General features: G+C 32.2%; 2 protein-coding genes across 2 annotated transcripts; one reads left to right on the top strand and one right to left on the bottom strand.

Moving 5' to 3' along the window:
* The first annotated feature begins 6,218 nt into the window (after window positions 1-6,218).
* LOC143576608 (transcription factor GAMYB-like) lies at window positions 6,219-12,293 on the top strand. Its single transcript, XM_077060661.1, has 3 exons — window positions 6,219-6,610; window positions 10,176-11,112; window positions 11,888-12,293. The coding sequence occupies exons 1-3, from the start codon at window positions 6,248-6,250 to the stop codon at window positions 12,154-12,156; spliced, it is 1,569 nt and encodes a 522-aa protein (XP_076916776.1). The 5' UTR covers window positions 6,219-6,247; the 3' UTR covers window positions 12,157-12,293.
* Window positions 12,294-14,467: 2,174 nt separating this feature from the next.
* On the bottom strand, window positions 14,468-17,717 carry LOC143576604 (uncharacterized). Its single transcript, XM_077060657.1, has 7 exons — window positions 17,544-17,717; window positions 17,117-17,236; window positions 16,881-17,039; window positions 16,312-16,473; window positions 16,114-16,230; window positions 15,920-16,027; window positions 14,468-15,003 (listed from the first exon to the last, which is right to left on the bottom strand). The coding sequence occupies exons 1-7, from the start codon at window positions 17,715-17,717 to the stop codon at window positions 14,482-14,484; spliced, it is 1,362 nt and encodes a 453-aa protein (XP_076916772.1). The 3' UTR covers window positions 14,468-14,481.
* Between the last annotated feature and the right edge of the window lie 695 nt (window positions 17,718-18,412).

An 18,412-nucleotide genomic window follows, 5' to 3' on the forward strand; every position in this document is an offset into this window, starting at 1 on the left:
AATAATAATAAAAAAAATTGTTCGACCATGAGTGTTTAAATGTTGTATGTAACTATGCACCATTACTAATTTACAACCAGTTAAATTTTTTTTGAAAGGTCGATTTTATAAGAAAAAAAGAAAAGGAAAACAACTAACAAGAAGCCCAAACATACAACAAAAGAAAATAGAAATATAGAATTACAAGTACCAACACTCTATAAAAGGAAATTCATGAAATTAAATTTGCACAATTTCTTCAATTCAAGACTCGATCTCTTACTAGTTGTTTCACTCACATGAAGGACATGTATTTGATGTCGTTCACCACTTTGAACATGTATTGCTAATAATATATCTCGGTTTTTGGGTCCCGCACTTTAAAATTTTAACAAGAGTTAATGCGATACAACATACATCACATAAAGTTTATGATGGTCCGTGTAAGCTTACAAAAGAATTTTCTAGATTCATTAATGCCATAAAAGATGGATAACTAGACCTTAATGGAACTAAAGTTTCATCCCTCATGGCTTACTAAAGTAAGTATTTTGTAGCAATTAATTTAATTAAACACAGAGGATGTTAATTTTAGTCTCTTAATAATTCATTTGTAAGCATTTATTAGAATCAAAACGAATTAAGAATAGACTTTGCTACATTGATCGCGTATATGTAATACAACATATGAAATACATATATGTAACAGGTGTTGCTAAACGTACCTCCTCCCAACTATTTTTACTAAACCTACGCTCTCTTTCAAATTAACATTAATACGATTTAAAATTTTTTGTTCTACCTTTTGCTATTTTGTTATATTTACCATCATTAGTTAATTTTTTTTTCCTATTCTTTTAAGGAAGGTTTTCTTATATATATATATATATATATATATATATAGGGAGGGGTTATCGTAAAAAGATGAGTGTGTCTAAAAAGTGTAAGAAGTGATCTGGTGCGTTGGATTGTGTGATATAATGGTTAAGATTCGTTGTAGTGTTTTTTCGGGATGTGTTTTATTTTTATACTTACTTTATAACACTCTAAGGGCATTATTGTCTACTGTGTTATATTAAATTTTGGAAACTATCAATCTACAATTAATAATTGCAATTTTTTAGGATAGATAAAATCAACAATTTAAAAAATCCAAAATTTTTACAAGTTCGTTTTGTTATATTATGCAGGTTGGTGCAAAACATCAACATTTTTCTTGATCATTCATCCAGGTTCACCATGTGGTATTAAAATTCTAATAATTATTGATGAACTAAAACACACTACATATATAAAACACAGTAATATTGCTTTAACATGAACTATAACACAATTTCTTTTTAATCAAGAATGAAATAAACTCTACTTTTTAACATAACCGAAACGGAAAACCAGCGGTTTAGTTTTGTGTTTTAACGTTAACAACATTGAAGAACTAAAACACACTACAGTTGTGAACTAAAACACACTACAGTTGTGAACTAAAACACAATTTCCTCATTTTTTTAAGAAAACAACATGTTCGATGTATGAACAAAAACACTCTGTGTATAAACTAAAACACTACGGTTATAAAGCTGTGGTTACACAATTAAACTACATAATGAACAATATATATGATAACCTGAAGAGGAAAACAAGTTCACAATTCATGATTGGTTCAAGAATAAAAAGATCACTAGAAAATTGTCATGAATTAGTAACAATAAACCAACTACATAAATTTAAAAACCCTAATTGATGCGTACATTTTATCATCTTCCCAATTCTCGCCATGATTGGTTCACAAGATTTTACACACCGACCTTTTATTACTACTCAACCATTAAATCGAAATCCCAACCGTAACCCACACCTCCTCCGCCACCACGGCTTCCAGCGTTGCCACCACAGACAAAGAAGCTACTGTCGCGTGCCGCACTTAACGCTACTGCCGATGTCGGTGTTTGATTGGTCAAAGAGGACATACAAGCTTCGCTGGAATAATTATTAACCATGTTAAGTGTCTACCGACGGAAAACTTACACTAGTCAGCAAATACGATATTTGGACTTGAAAACCCTTGCCGGTGGCAATCGCGTCAACGACCACCGCAGGTCAATAATCTCTTAGGTCTGGCAAAGGCTTTAGGGAGGCGGCGTAGTTCCAAATATGGTGGCGGCGTGAAGTTGATTGCTTTAGGGAGGCGGCGTAGTTCCAAATATGGTGGCGGCGTGAAGTTGATTCTGTTGCTGTGGATATGAAAAAGTCCAACATACGAGGCAATAAAAATATGGAAGTTAGTTAGTTACCACTAATTACATTAATTCCAAAAATAATAAAAAATATATTAATGATCCTACCCTTATGTATTTTAATCAATTCAATGGTCCAGATTTTTTCCTACACTTCTTACAAAAGTATTTCTTTTTATTTTAACCTTCCTCTCTCTCTATATATATATATATGTATGTATATATATATATATATATATATATATATATATATGATGAGTATCATTACAGAACTCTTAAATTATTTATTAACTTGAAGGAACCCTTGAAAACTAACGTTTTTTATAAAAAATTAATAAATAATTTAAGAGTTCTGTAATGATACTCATCCTATATAGGGTTAGTATCATTTAGGAACTCTAAAAAAGTTAAGAACTCTTAGGAACTTATAACAACCAAACATTTTTTTAATTTTTTTAATATATTAACATTATTTAAGAGTAGTTTTATCATCTTTTATATATAAATTTTTGATTGCATATATTAATAGCAAGTTTACATATGTGTAAAATTTATGTACTAACAAATTTATATATGTGTTAAAAAAACTAATTTTCAAAATTGTAATCGTAAATATAGATATAAAAAATGGCAAAACTACACACAAATAACATTGACATATAAATTTTTTTATAAAAAATGTTAGTTTTCAAGTTCTCTTTTTTGACAAAACTATATAGTTTTTAGTAAATAAAAACTATATATATATATATATATATATATATTATAAAACAATTTATAATTATTTTAAAACAAACGTTCTATTTTTTCTTTAAACCGTTTCTTTATCTTTATACTTTATTAATTTTAAATATTTAATAAAGTATTTTTTAAAAATAACTATAGAGATAGTTTACAAAAGCAGTTGTATTAGTTTTTAGTAAATAAAAAAAATTGAATAATTAATATATGGCTTGATCAATAAGTTTGATTATGTTCTCATGTGGCATTAATCCCATGCACATAATCCTAACGAAAAAAAAATCATATTGTCTTGATTTTTTTTTGTGAGGGTAAAGACATATGTGAATATAAAATATATAATAATTTTTGTATTATTTTATAAAAACATTATACCATTAATCTTTATATATGTTTTATCAAAAATATGAAGAAACTAGCTTGAGAAATATAATTTAAATGAGTTTTAGATTTTTCAAAGAAATGTTAGAGGAGGTAATATGTCAAATAAAATTGTTAAATGAATTGAAGGTATAGGAAATGGGGTATAACAAGTATATGAGGGATGCACATTTAGCCTAACCCATATGTAATATAATATTTATATATATGCAATATGATATCTTATAAACATGAAATAACAACTTATAACACGATTTTTTTAATAATTTACTATTATACTCAAGTTAAAGATAAAAAAAATACTTGATTTATGGTATAAATGTCTAACACATTAAAAGGTTGTTAACGCTTTAAAAAAATAAAATATAAGGGGTTTTTATTCTTTCATCCTTCTTGTATATGATGTTATTTTTTACCTAAATTTTAACAATAAGATTAAAAAAATACCGGTTGCGATATTACATATGTGTAATATTGTTGTACTAAATATATGTAATATTTTTATATTAAATATATGTAATAGTGTTGTATTTCATATATGTAATATAACAATAATGTTGTATTATATATGTGTGATATTGTTGTGTTACATATATGTAATAGTGTTATATTACATGTATGCAGTATAACAATATTGATATATTACACACACATATGTAATATAACACCATTATTACACATATATATGATATAATACTATTACATACATGTAATATGTCAAATATTCGACCTTGTTTCTCAACTATATTTTTAATTTTTTTTAAAGGTAACATTATAATAAAATAAATGACATTTTTTTAAAATAAATAAAACCATGTTTGAGTTTTCGCCAGTACTTTATTAGTTCTCAAGTTATTTCTTTAATGCAGAGTTCTCTTATGATCCTTCCCCTACATACACATGTAGTTTTATTATATAAACTAGCTTTTATTCCCCCTGTATTACGAGAGTTGTTTTACAATATTAATATTCATTTATAATATTTATATAATTTTTTGGGATTTTAATTTTATTTATTGTAAGAAAGTAAATAATATATTTAGGGTTTGATGAAAGAATGTTTCACAAATAAATGAGATGTTATAATCTGGTTTAAAAAATATATGAGTTTGGTGAGACCCATGACTTGCTTATTTTATTTTACTATAAAATTGGTTGTTAATTATAATAAATATCTATTTTAAAAAAAATAATTATTAATTTTTAGTATATCCCTATTTTATTGGATTTTCATATCAAATATTGGGTGTGATTAATTTTTAATTAATAAGATGTTATAACTCGTTTAAGGGCTATCTGGGTTTGGTAAGACCAATACCCGTGAATTTGGACACTTGATTTACAAATGAAACAATCTGATGACTTGAGAAAAAGTAGTGAACAACCAAATAATTTTAAAGATTTCGTTTATATATATATATATATATATTTAAGATAACATACATGTAGAACCTAAAATGATATATTCACAACTTATTGATGAATAACATGTAATAGCTTAGGTGAATTTTTATTAAAAGATTACAATAAATTAGACGATCAAAACTGTAATTTACTAAAAACAAAAGGGAAAAAATGGAAAAAGAAAGATAATATCTTATTAACCTAAATTGAGCTCCCGGTTTTCTCCCTCGACACTCTATATAAACCTAATTCCAGCCGTCATCCGTAGACAAAATTTTCTTCTACATTTCTCTTTGCAAATAAGCACCACTCTCTTTACTTTCATCACTTGTTTCAACGAAGCCACAAGTTGAGCACGTCTTTTGTCATCCCAAAGCATCCAAGAAGTTCCCGATTGGCTAGAATAGGTTAGTTAACAACCGATTTTCAACATACCATCTAGCAACTAACGTGCCTATCATACCAAAATACCCAACTGAAATTCCGACCAGTGGCAGTTAATCGGAGGCTAATAGCGAGTTATACAACATTGCTTTTAAGTAAATCGTGAAGCGATATATCAAGCGACCGTCTACAAAAGAATGAATAAATAAATAAAGTAATAAAAGAATGAATAAAAAAAAAGTAGGAAGCAAAGAGTAAAACAAATGAAGGTTTAAAAAAAATGTGTAATAGAAAGCAAGGAAGGAAGCAACCTGAGACTAATGAAATAAAAGCAAAGCTGGTAGGTATTATAATATACATTACTCACTCCTCCTCCTTCATCTCTCTCTCTCATACATACCTTTACGCCTCTGTCTTTCTCTTTCTCTCTCTTTAAATAATAATAATAATAATAATCCCCCCCCCCCCACAATGCATGTATGTATTATAGATTAATTGTATTCTATTCTATGATTGGTTCTTTTCTCTTCTTCCTTACTGATCACGGCTAGGGTTCAGTGGTTCACCACCATCACCTTCGATCAATTCAATTGAATCAATTCACATTCATCGTCAATTCATCATTTGTAATTGAATTGAATTGTAGGTAGATCTAGGTTGAGCTTCAATTTCACCATCACCAGCAGGCTGTTCCGAATTTCTCGTCGGAATTTGCGCTACTCCTGTTACTGTTGTTGAGTTCTGATTCTGTGTTTGCTGCTGCATCTCATGATATTATGATTCTTCAACAAATCACCCTTGCCTAGGAGGAGGAGGAGGTAAATTCAACCATCTCTCTCTCTTTGTAATTTTATATAATAATAATAATAATAATAATAATAATAATAATAATAATAATAATAATAATAATAATAATAATAATAATAATAATAATAATAATACCCTTCCTTGCCTAGGGTTTATACTCTGCTTTATTTAACTTTCATTTTTCATACCTCAATCCCAATCTCATCTCATAATTAATATGTTACTTAAATTCCTCATCATTATTTCACTTTCATCTCTTGTTTAATTAACTATGAAATCATTACTGATAACAGTTTTGTTTATTATATGTTTTGAAGATGAGCAACATGACGAGTGAAAGCGAGGACATAACGATGTCCAGGGACTGCATCAATTCACCAGGGATTGATGAAGTTACCGCTGAAAGAAGCATGGTCAATAGCGGAACGCTCAAGAAAGGTCCATGGACGTCTGCTGAAGACGCAATTCTGGTGGAGTACGTGAACAAACATGGGGAAGGAAACTGGAATGCTGTTCAGAAGCATTCTGGGCTTTACCGTTGTGGTAAAAGTTGTCGGTTACGCTGGGCCAATCACTTAAGACCTGATCTCAAAAAAGGTGCGTTTACGCCCGAGGAGGAGCGCCGAATCATTGAACTTCATGCTAAGATGGGTAATAAGTGGGCCCGCATGGCTGTCGAGGTACGTCATACATGCCTGTTTTGCTTTATGAGTTTTCTAATTCTACTTGTTTCACATTTGCATTATGGTTTGTGTACAAGTTGTTTCACTTTGCTGTTTCTTTAAATAAATTGAATTTCTCAGGTGTGGTAGTTACATATTAATCATGACTGCAAATTGGGTGTAAATTTGTGTTCATGCGTATGAATATGTATGTATGTCTCTGTGTGTGTATGTTCAAGTTCACGTTTTCCATTTTCTATACCAAGTTTTTCATATGTTAATGGTTCTAAAAGTTTCTGTTAGGTGTAGATCCAAGCAACTTCTTGGGGCAAAAAGCTCTTTTGAAATAATTTATTTGTTTGCATAATAAAAAATTTAAATGTCCTTATTGTAGTCACTTTCTACATAACTGTTCAGTGGAAACAGAAGCTCAATCCTTGGATACTTTTGAATTCGTTTCATGACAAATGTGTGTGTATATAACACACATGCGTGTGCACACACACATATACACACACTCACACGCATATTGGAGTATAATAGTATTTTTGTTATGCACACATTCATCTTGCTAAGTAGGGCTGTTAACAAAATCGTTGAACTAATCTGAGAAAGAGGTTTAACCATCCAGTTATGGATCATTTTGGTTTGGTAATATTTCGGCTCATTTAGGTTCGGTAGTCGAAAATGCTGTTAACTTTACCAAATCACTTATATATAGTATAATATAAATAGACGTATTTGATCAGTAAAACAAAAAAGGTATTTCAGTTTCTTGTCACAAAATATAAATTCCTAATAAGCTAAATCAGAAAATGCCGACTTTATGACTACATTCCAACCTTATTTTGTTGTGTTGAAACCTGATGCTACTTAGTTTTCTTTTACTCTTTTGTTATCTGGTTATAATATGATTTCAGTTTTTTAGAACGTGGGAAATGATTAGTGAATATTATGGATTGCTGTATAAAGAAGAAAAGCAATTGGTGTTTTGATTCTAAAATTTTGTTTCTTGGGCTGCACATAGAGCTTCTTTAGTTGTATGTAGAGATAAAAAATCTTACAAATAGGATTCATGCATTGTATATTTATAACTGCATGCATATTTTATTATTGGGTGTTTGATTAAATAGTAGAAAATGTTGTCTATAGTTAATTTATAAGTATAATAGTTGATTGCTTTTCTACATGTATTTTGTCGATGTTGAGTTAGAAATGTAAATGCTCTGCCCACACGGAATCGCATGCTTCCTGATATATCTATCTATTTTATTGTGTTAGAAAGTTATTAGGATGCCCAACTTATAGTGGGATCATTTCATTTTAGATGCTTAAGACCTACTACATTACTGCAAATGAAAGTAAATAATCAAAGGAGATCTAACAAGTACATTTTATTTTAGATGCTTGCGACCCTACTACATTACATGTAAACATGCACATGAGAAAATCTGATAGGTAGAACTAGCAAGATGATTAAACTTCTCACTTGTCATAATCTGATAATCATACTGTTACATGGAAGCAAATAGTAATGATTTTGCGTTTTAGAATTATTATTCTCATTTGACAACTACCACAATCAAATAACCATACTCTTACAAGTGGCCCCTTTAGTTCAGATGTTATTTTGTGAGTTATTGTGTTCAACATATCCCGTAGTTATTACTTTTTGGTGCAGCCTTTCAGAAAATACATCTGTTAAACTCTGCTGGAGTCTTGAGAAGGTTGTGTGTGTGTGTGGGGTGGGGGGTGAATTATGTAGATACACCTTTTTACTTTCAATGTGTATTTAAAATAAATTCAAATGTCTGAAAACTAACTAGTTAATTATTTTGTTAAAAATGGGGTCAAGTTGGATGTGTTTAGGTCAATATGCATATTTTAGCAACATACTTTTGTTTTATTCCCATTCATAGCAACCTATTTAACCGGTGACTGGTCAGTTTTTTTTTTATTTAATTCGGCTGCTTCAATTGGCAAATTGTATATTCAGAAACTTGCGGATGCTATGTAAAAAGAAGAAAAACTGATCATGTTTTACCTGTTGCTGACCTACAGCTTATTTTAATTACTCTAAATAAATTAATTTTTGTCAATCAATTTACTTTTAAACAATTGCTTTCATTAATTTATATTACCGTTTGATTAATCCATTAATATTAGTCTGGGGTTCTTAAAAATAGGCCAAGCCAACTTTTTAAAAACGAAATATATTGGCGTTAAGAGTTAAGACTGCTTAAAACCCAAGATAAATCGATCAATCAACTCAGAAACAAATCAGACTAGAATTTTAGGTATGTGTTTTTATATGAATCTTGTTTTTGGTTCATTTGAAACCTGGGGCTAAATTATTTCAAGAAATCAACGATTTCAAAGTTTTCAACTTTACAAATTTAACCCCTGTATTGACAGAAGTTTCATGTACACCCCATTTACACATGCTTAGCACATATATTTTTGAATTCATTTATATTTCTGTTTTTGATTCATTCAAAAAAATGGGGCAATATTATTTGAAGAAATCAAGGATTTCTTGGATATTAGAAAAGTGAAATGAAACATCCATGCTGGGGTTGCACGTCGCGTCAGTACATATATTTGTCAGTTAACAAGGTTTTACTTATTAATTGCTATAAATGAAAGATTTCAGAAGTAAATTGTTGTTTTGCATAAAGAAGTAGGTTGCTAGCTACGAATGGCAATAAAATCAAAACTGATTGCATATTATGCATTTTACCCTCTGTATTGCTGGGTCAGAGTTCTGGATGGCAGAACTGTTAAGTCAAGGGAATATAGAGGTCACTTTTGAAGTTAGTAATAATTTTTTCAAGTGCAAGGGGAACTTGTGCAAGCTTCACTGCTGACATCATTTTTCTTGAGTTCTTATATACATGCAGACTTTTGAAATTGATGATGTTCTGTTGTATGTGGTTTCTTTTTGAACATTTGAGGTTGTGTTGTTTATTGACTTAGACTTTTTCAAAGAGTATCTCTTTAGTTTTTAGTTCTTTGCTGAGGAAATTGTGCTTGTTTCATTTTTTTTAATAAATAGAGTTCAATAGTCTTTGTTTATAATTTCTAGTTTACTTGTTTAAATATCCGTAATACGGTTTTGTATGAGTTTATATATGCTATAACCAAATATAATAGTTTATTATTACTGGGTTATATCTTGGTTAAAAGAGGTGTGCCTCGTGTAGTTCGGGCCTTTGGGGTCAAAATTGGTCAAAATTAGGGTCTGTTTGAGGTTTACATGTATGGATGAAGAAATTACGAAGGGTTTACTTAAGAAATAGGTCGACGATAGTATGCAACTTTTGGTTGTAAATAAAGTTTAATTGGTTGCACATAACGCCTCACGATTTTTTAAACCAAGGAATATATATTAATTTTTAAACAATTAGATTTATCCATATCCATTTTATTTTGATACGATGGTGCATTTTTTACTTCCATTAATTAGTAAATTGTTGGTTTATAGAAATAAAAAATGAAACATGTTTTGATCAGTTTTAATGGGTTTGAAAATACACATTTTACTTTTTTACTTACTAAAACGACAGTAACTTTTACTTTTCAGTTACCGGGGCGTACCGACAATGAAATCAAGAACTTCTGGAACACAAGAACCAAAAGGCGACAACGTGCCGGATTACCAATTTACCCTCCCGACATCTGTTTACAAACACTAAACAACAACAGCCAAACCCAAAACATGGTCACATTTGATGCATCACATGCTGAAATCCTACCAAGTAACGTGTTCCAACTTCCAGATTTTGAGTTCAAACATTTGGAATTAGATCATGACTTGTACGGTCCAAGCATTCTCGATTTACCTGGACCCAATTTCCTTAATGTTTCTGAAAGTAACCTGCTCCATGAGATGGGACCCACCACCTGTAACAATAATAATTTTCTATTCCCAATGCTGAAACGGGTCAGGCGACCCGATTCTTATCTGGCCTTTGATGGTGGGCCCAGTGAGTATTTCCCCACAGTTGACCAATCATATAGTCAACACATGAATGGTGGTGATATACCAATACCATCAGGCAGCCATGCCTATTTTAATGGCAACACTTCTTCTTGTGGGCCCGATTTGTGGGCCCAGAAGATGGAGCTCCCTTCACTCCAAGATTCTACCCAAATGGGTAGATGTAACATTGCACCTTCTTCCCCGTTACCTTCCCTTGAATCTGTGGATACTATGGTTGACCAGTCAACTTTGGTTGGTCAAAGTCGAGCAAAGTCAGACAGGGATAGTGGGTTGTTGGAAGCAGTGCTGTTACAATCCCAAAATCTGAAAATGTCCAAGAGCGGTTGTGATAATAATAATGATTCGAATGCCGCGAGTGTGCCACGTGGCGGTACCCCTGACAGCTCATCGCAACGGGATGACGAGTGGGACCCAATGTCACCTTTGGGCCATTCTGCTGCTTCGGTATTTAGTGAGTATACTCCTCATCTTAGTGGAAGCTCTTTGGATGAACATCAATCTGTTGAAGCTGTTTCAGGTAGCAACCATCTTTTTATTTTTTTTTTAATAATTGTTATGTTTTATCTAATTTTAAAAACTAGGGTTTTGCTAGTGGCTTAACTTTCAGCAACCAAACAATAGAGGTGAATTGAGCGGTTTGGTAACAAGTCAAAACATGGCAGGTTGGGTTCGTTTGGCCCGAAATGCTTGTTTCCCATTTGTTGTAAACAGTATTAATCTAATTTTTGAATGAAATGATTTAGAAACTTTTATGCACAAAAATTACAATTCGGGCTTTTCTTTTTGGCTTATCCTTTTGACCGGATAGAGATTATAACTAGGGCTCATGAGTAGTTTATTTAAGCTTGAACTCGGCTCGGCTCGTTTATTATTTATCAACTATTTATATACATTTATAATTATTACTTCTAATATTATTAATTACAGTTATAATATATAACATAATGTATATAATTTAGTTATTTTTATCATAATTATGTATACAATAGTGAATATTATATGTATAATAGGCTTGTTTTGGCTCACAAACTAGCTCAACCTTGATATGTGAAGCTTGGGCTCGTTTATTAAACAAGCTTATTTTTAGGTTTAGGTACGAGCTTATTTAAGATCGGCTCGATTCGAGCTGTTAGTGAGCCGAACTCGACTAGGTCACGTTGGCTTTCCTTTTCAGCTTATTTTTTTGACCTGTTATAGATGACCCAAATTCATAAATCTTAAGTAAGCGGGTCAGGTCGGAAATGGGATCTAATTAGTGTTTTATTTTTGTGACGAAATTTCTTTTTGATTAGTTAAAATGGAAGCAGAGGAATCTGGTGCTAAGCAATCTGACAACCGCATAAACTCCTCATGGCCGGATACTCTAATGGGCTTGAACTTGTTTGGTTCGGGTTCAAACACAAGCCATAGTAACAGTAACTATGATCGTTATGTGCTGAGTGACCCCATTCGTGCCCTTCTTGGTGAGGACTTTTGCATCGATTCCAGCAAACACATTTCAGCGTTTCATGGGTCTACAGGTAAATGGGATGATATTTCTGAAATCTGCAGAAACCGTTAAAGGCAGCTTTCGTCATTTAAGTTTGGGTTATAAGATGACTATGTGGTGAACCTTGTAATTCGATGGTGTTGGATGTTTTTCTTTTATTTTCAACAGTTCATCTTTAACTGCACCTTTGTTGATGTTAAAAGAGATTTGGATATAATTTCGTTACATGTTTGAAGAATATCGAATAATGTGTAACTGTGATAATGAATACCGAATTTGAATTGAACCCGGGTTTATGTGCCATTGTGTATGTGTTTTGCTTTTGTAAAACTGATATTGTTGTGTCATATTGATACTTGTAATATGGTCATCATTTTCTTTTTACAAGGTGGACGACAAGAAAATGTTAGTTTACATAAAGATTTACACAATCATATGATCAACCGTTGTCAGGTGGTCGTATGTTTTTTATCATGTTTCTTTTCTTTCACGCATAGGGCGCTAATTGCTAAACGGGTTGCGTTCATCTGGTCGTATTCATGGGTAGAATATAAACACAATAACGTGACGTGAAACTGTGCTTGACACGTTTATTTACTGGTTAACATGAATGCGACTTATGTTTAACATTTAGAAGGTAGAATCTGAACACGACAAACGTGCTTAACCTGAAATACAAATACAAATGTATCAAAAGAATGGCATTAGTTTTAAATTTTATTAATTATACGACAAAGTTGTTTTAAATATTTAAAATTAAAAGTTAAAAAATACAAATTTCATGTCAAATACATATATGATAAAATTAAATAAAAAGAAGAGAAAACTTGATTATTAAAAATACTCTTATTTGTTTCCTCCTGAAGGGTTAATTTCTCATGCCCCTTGATAAAGTTATTACCTAACTTGGTCCATTTGGTTGATTGGTAAACAGACAAAATTTCTAATTCCTGTTTTTGTAGGCATTATTAGTCTACAATTTCAGAAGACAGTGTGTGTGTTTGATCAAATGGGTCATTACTTTGATTGTAAAACAAGTCATCCTATTAAACATCACAGTTTTTGCTCCTAATAACAATCCTGCCATTTGCTGCACTTCCCTTTAATAATAATAATAATAATAATAAATAGACCATTCTCAACTCACCATTACCAGTAATAGGGATACCAGTACCGAATATTTTCTTTTAGTACCGGGATTTTGGGTTGATTTACTTTACCGGTTCAGACGTACCGGGATTTTGGGTTGATTTACTTTACCGGTTCAGACGTACCGGGATTTTGGGTTGATTTAATTTTAAAAGAAAAATTCAGTACCCACTTAGGCTATGCGTAATTGAGAGGCTACAAATTGGGGCGTTTTGCGCCATGTGGCGCCCAGTCAGCAAGAGGTGAGAATTTGTTTTTGGGGTGTAATGGTGTAGGTGCTACAATAGTAATATAATATATATATATATATAACATTAATAAAATATTAATATTCTTCAAACCTTTCAGGCGACAAATAGCCCCCCGCCCCTTTCGCCCAAATATCGCCAGGGGGGGGGGGGGTTGTTCCACCTCCTTCTCGCCACTTATCGCCCCACTACGTTCAGTCTTAGTTTCCAGGATCAATGCTTTTAGTACCAGGATTCTGGGTTGATTGCTTTACCAGTTCGATACGGTACCGAGATTTTGGGTTAATTTACCTTAGAACACCATATCTTTTCAGGATCAATGCTTTTAGTACCAGGATTCTGGGTTGATTGCTTTACCAGTTCGGTACTGTACCGAGATTTTGGGTTAATTTACCTTAGAACACCATATCGCACCAGGCACTTTCGGTACCGGTACCCATTTTTGGTGATTTTCAGGATCGCTACTGGTACAGGTTTGGTAGTCTACCGGGCTTATCCTTAATTAGTAACCAATTTTCACATGTTACCTTGTGTTTAAAAAAAAACAAGATAACAGTCCATATTGAGAAATTAAACAATGCAATTCTCAAAAGAGCCAAAACTACAATATGGACATACCAATCCATCACTAGAATTTTTGTTTTAATGTTTCTATCAAACATATGTATGAAAATAATTATAAAATAAAAGTGAGAACCAAGACACATGCAAAAGCTTAATGACAATAAATTTCATCAACATCCGAACACATTGAACTATTTTATTTTCCCAAAAATACAAAACAAAAATATAGAAGAGAGAAAATCACCCCTTCAACAAACTCTTTTTTTTTTAATAAAACTACAGAACTAACAATGTTTTGGTAAAGATAAACAAACAATCAGATCAGGCAAGACATATAGTATACCAACCTATAATCTTTTAAGATTCTAGAGCAGAAAACTAATACTTCACAATCTTCATAAACCAAACCTGCTTGGGTCAATTAATAGCACCGAGACTAATAGTCCCAACTGTAATCTCGTTTTCCATAATTACTCGAGTTTCCAAATCTTGATGCAGAATACCTCTGTTGATACCCATTAGAACCACCTGGAATGTCATAATGATGATGATACCTTCCATTACTGCTATTATTATGATTATGATTATTATAACCTGAATTATAACCACCACCGCCGCCATGATATCTATCATTAGAAGATTTGTAACCGCTATCATGAAATCTATCATTAGATTTATACCTAGCCGGGGTCTTTGGAGATCCCCAACCATGGCTATGGCTCTGGTGGTTATGGTTATGGTTATGGTTATGGTTATGGTTATGGTTGTAGTCACCAGGGTCTTCGGTTATCCAACCGCCTCTACCCCTTGGTTTAGGTTGAGATGAACTTGGTTCAGCATACTGTGGTTTATTTCTTTTCCGGGAGTTGGGCACAGTTCGAACTCCTAAATGGCTTCCATGTTTACCCTTTGAGTGGTTCTTTATAACACTCCGTGATCCGCTTTTCTTCTTTTCCTTCTATTAAATCAAAGAAGCAAACCACTTAGAACCTTGTTATAAAAATGAAAATTAAACGAGATGACAAATTCAACCTAAGTGTGCTGACGAGCCAAGACCCTCATGAACTACTCGAGATTGGATCGCTAAAAGCTTGGTATGAGCCGAGCTTAAACAAGTTCGCTCTCAAGCTTCACATCAAGCTTGACTAAGCTCACGAGCTTAAACAAGTATTATTTATATATTTGTATTTAATAAATTATATACATACATATACATAAGAATTAATATTATATATAAAATAGTGATAAACATTATTAATCGTACCAATTTTATCGGTTGGGGATCAGTCGCTACCAGTACTATTGAAAATAACAAAACCGAATAGTATGTACCGGAAACATGAAGGACAAATACCGGCTTCAATGGTCGGTACCGGTACTTGGCACAACTGTTCATCTCTAATAAAAATTATTAGATACAATAAACTATGATTTATATAAAAATAAATAAGTGTGTGTGTGTGTGTGTGTATAATATATATATATATATATATATACACACAAATACATAATATATAATACATGAGCCAAGTTTGAGACCCTCAAAAAAACTATTCATTAGCTAAGCCCCACTTAAATTAAACAAGCTGAGCCCGGGCCCGGCTCGTTTACACCCCTAGCCCATATAAGTTATGCAAAAAGGTCGGCTAAAAATCAAATGGGTTGAAGATCTCCAAAACAGTGTTTTAATGCATTAAAAATCCTAACTCATGATCAAATTGGTTTTAATGCATTAATTAAACTAGAATATTGTTGAAATAATATAACTTTGTGATCATTTGCTGTTACATTCATGCATGAAAAGTTCAAAAACACCAAGAAAGACATATTTAAGGTCAACCCGACACAACCTATAGCAAACAAAAACATGTTACCTTAGCAGAAGTCTTGCATTTATGTGCCACATGACCATCCTGACCACACTTGTAGCAAGAACTTGGAGTTCCATTACTGGTTGTTTCTGCATGCACTCTTGCACATTCCTGTTAAATAAAACACGCAATATGTAACTATATATTATCAATCAAAGCGAATTGGTCAAATTCATAATGTAGTTTAAAGAAATTACCCAGCCAGAATGGCCCAACTGACCACATCTGTAACAAGAAACCTCTTTTGGACCTTCACCGGCATAGTTTACACAACAAAGATGCCCAAAACACTTGCAAACATAACATTGTATTTCCTGTAGAAAAACATAAAAATGTAAAAAACGTATGTCCATATATGAAACTCAGCATACAGCATAACTGTATTATTTACTCACCTTCAGGTCATCTGGAGAATATTTTCCCTTGCATGACCACATTTCATGCCCGGAATCACCACATTTCAAACAAATTTTAGCACGTTGGGGTACAAAATTGGATTTTTCGGGACAATCTTTCGCACGGTGACCACTTTTCTTGCAGATAAAGCAATCTTTCCCCTGCCGAAAAGTAAAACTAACAGCTATTATTGAGTTTTAAAAAATTCAACTAGAAAAATAAACTGATAATTTGAAACTTTGTAAGGCTATGAACAACCCATAAATCCAAATTTAGATAAAAAAACCTTTATACTGTTTAGCTTTAATAAAATATCATAAACGTTGAAAAAATTTGTTATATTGTTTTTAGATAAATTTTAGATAATATATAACCTAAACGAGCTTGAAGTAAACAATGCCCAAACACAACTATTAACCATCCCATTATAGAATCTAAGAGCAGATTCACTGGTTAACAGACTCAGTTTGACCCATAATCAATCCAAAGAAACCCATGTTTACCCTTACGCGTGTGACATGTGTATGAAAAGGACATTAAATAAAAGTAAAACTTTACTAGTCCTAACCTTGTTACACTGCTTCACATTGTGCTCCAGACTCCCACAAACAAAACACGGTTTCTTGCGTTTTGCAGAGGTACAATTTGCAGCTGAATGACCAGCTTCACCACAATTATAGCAATTTCCCCAATTGTTATCTGGAGGATCAAAATATCTCGGTCCCCTCTGAAGATAATAACTTGTTAAGATACAACAAAAAGGTGACATAGATGTGTAAAGCATAACAGCTTGTTTCTACTCACAAGAAGCTTTCGCAGAACAATATTATCAGATTTCTCTGCTGTGTCAGTCTCCATTGTTGTATCAGCAGCATCTACTGGTGCATCAACATCCTCCTTTTCCTTCACATCTTCTTCTTCAACCTATAACAACACATAAAGCTATAGACTTAGAAACACCACCACATCCATCCTTGTTCAGTTGATATTATTATTAACATTTAAAACACAACATTCAAGAATTTTTTAAACTAAACCAATTCAGGGCTTGAGTACCAAAAAACCCCTGATTTTGAACCACCTGATAGGAAACAAATAACCCGGATTCCGAAACAATTTATTATTATTATTATTATTATTATTACCACCAAATAAAAAGATTCAAACTTTAAATCCAATTTATTATTATTATTACCGCATTAACTTTCAATTTCTTTCTCTTTTTCTTGACTTCTGAGCCAGAGGGTTCATTGCCGCAGGCTCTAAGCAATGCTTTTTGAACGATTTTCAAGCTTAGGTCATCATCGGCTTCGTCATCGGTGTTCAGAATGATCGGCGTAGGGTTGGCTTTGTCGTCTTGTTCGGATTTCGGCAGCCGTGGCTTCTTTCTCGCCGATTTGCCCATATTGATGATTTGGGGATTAGGGTTTGCTTGGGTTGACAGAAACCCTAATTCTTCTTATTATTATTCTTATTATTGCCGCTCGCCGTTGTGGCTTTTGAACGTTTGTTTTGTTGTGTGTGTGTATAAAAACTTTTTTAAATCTATCCTTTGATTAATTTAAAAATTTTGAACCGGTCGGCCCAACATTTTTGTTTTCTAAGGTCTAAAATAAAACGAGAATTTTATTGTTACAAACTAAAATAACTAATCATGAATATATCTTTTTTTTCAAATAAATAAATTAAGAGTCATTTTCGTTATTTAATATGCTTTCTGTCTAACGTTTGTTTGATATGGAGGTCATATCCAAGTAGAGACATAAAGTCCTAACTTGAGTCTACTCCCCTAAAGTTGGGTCTAATAAGACCATGTATATGTTCATATGACATCTTTTATTACCTCTTAAACGTTGTATATGCTCATTTGTCCTCTTTAAGTTTGTTTGAAAAGATGGAGTGGCTGACTTGACAAAAGAGATGCATACAATAAAAAATGCAAGGGTGACATCATGTTTCTATAACAATGGACTTAATTACACGAATCGTTATGTCATATGTTTGTCAAATGAGGGTATTTTTGACCTTTTCAAGTCATTTCTGATTTCTTCAATGTCTTTCACTCTTCTCTCTTACATCAATTGAATGTTTTCGTTGTTA

Source organism: Bidens hawaiensis, unplaced genomic scaffold, assembly GCF_021521415.1.
Source record: "Bidens hawaiensis isolate Kalapana, Puna unplaced genomic scaffold, B.hawaiensis_p1.1 tig00028245_1, whole genome shotgun sequence".
NCBI classification, from domain to species: domain Eukaryota; kingdom Viridiplantae; phylum Streptophyta; class Magnoliopsida; order Asterales; family Asteraceae; genus Bidens; species Bidens hawaiensis.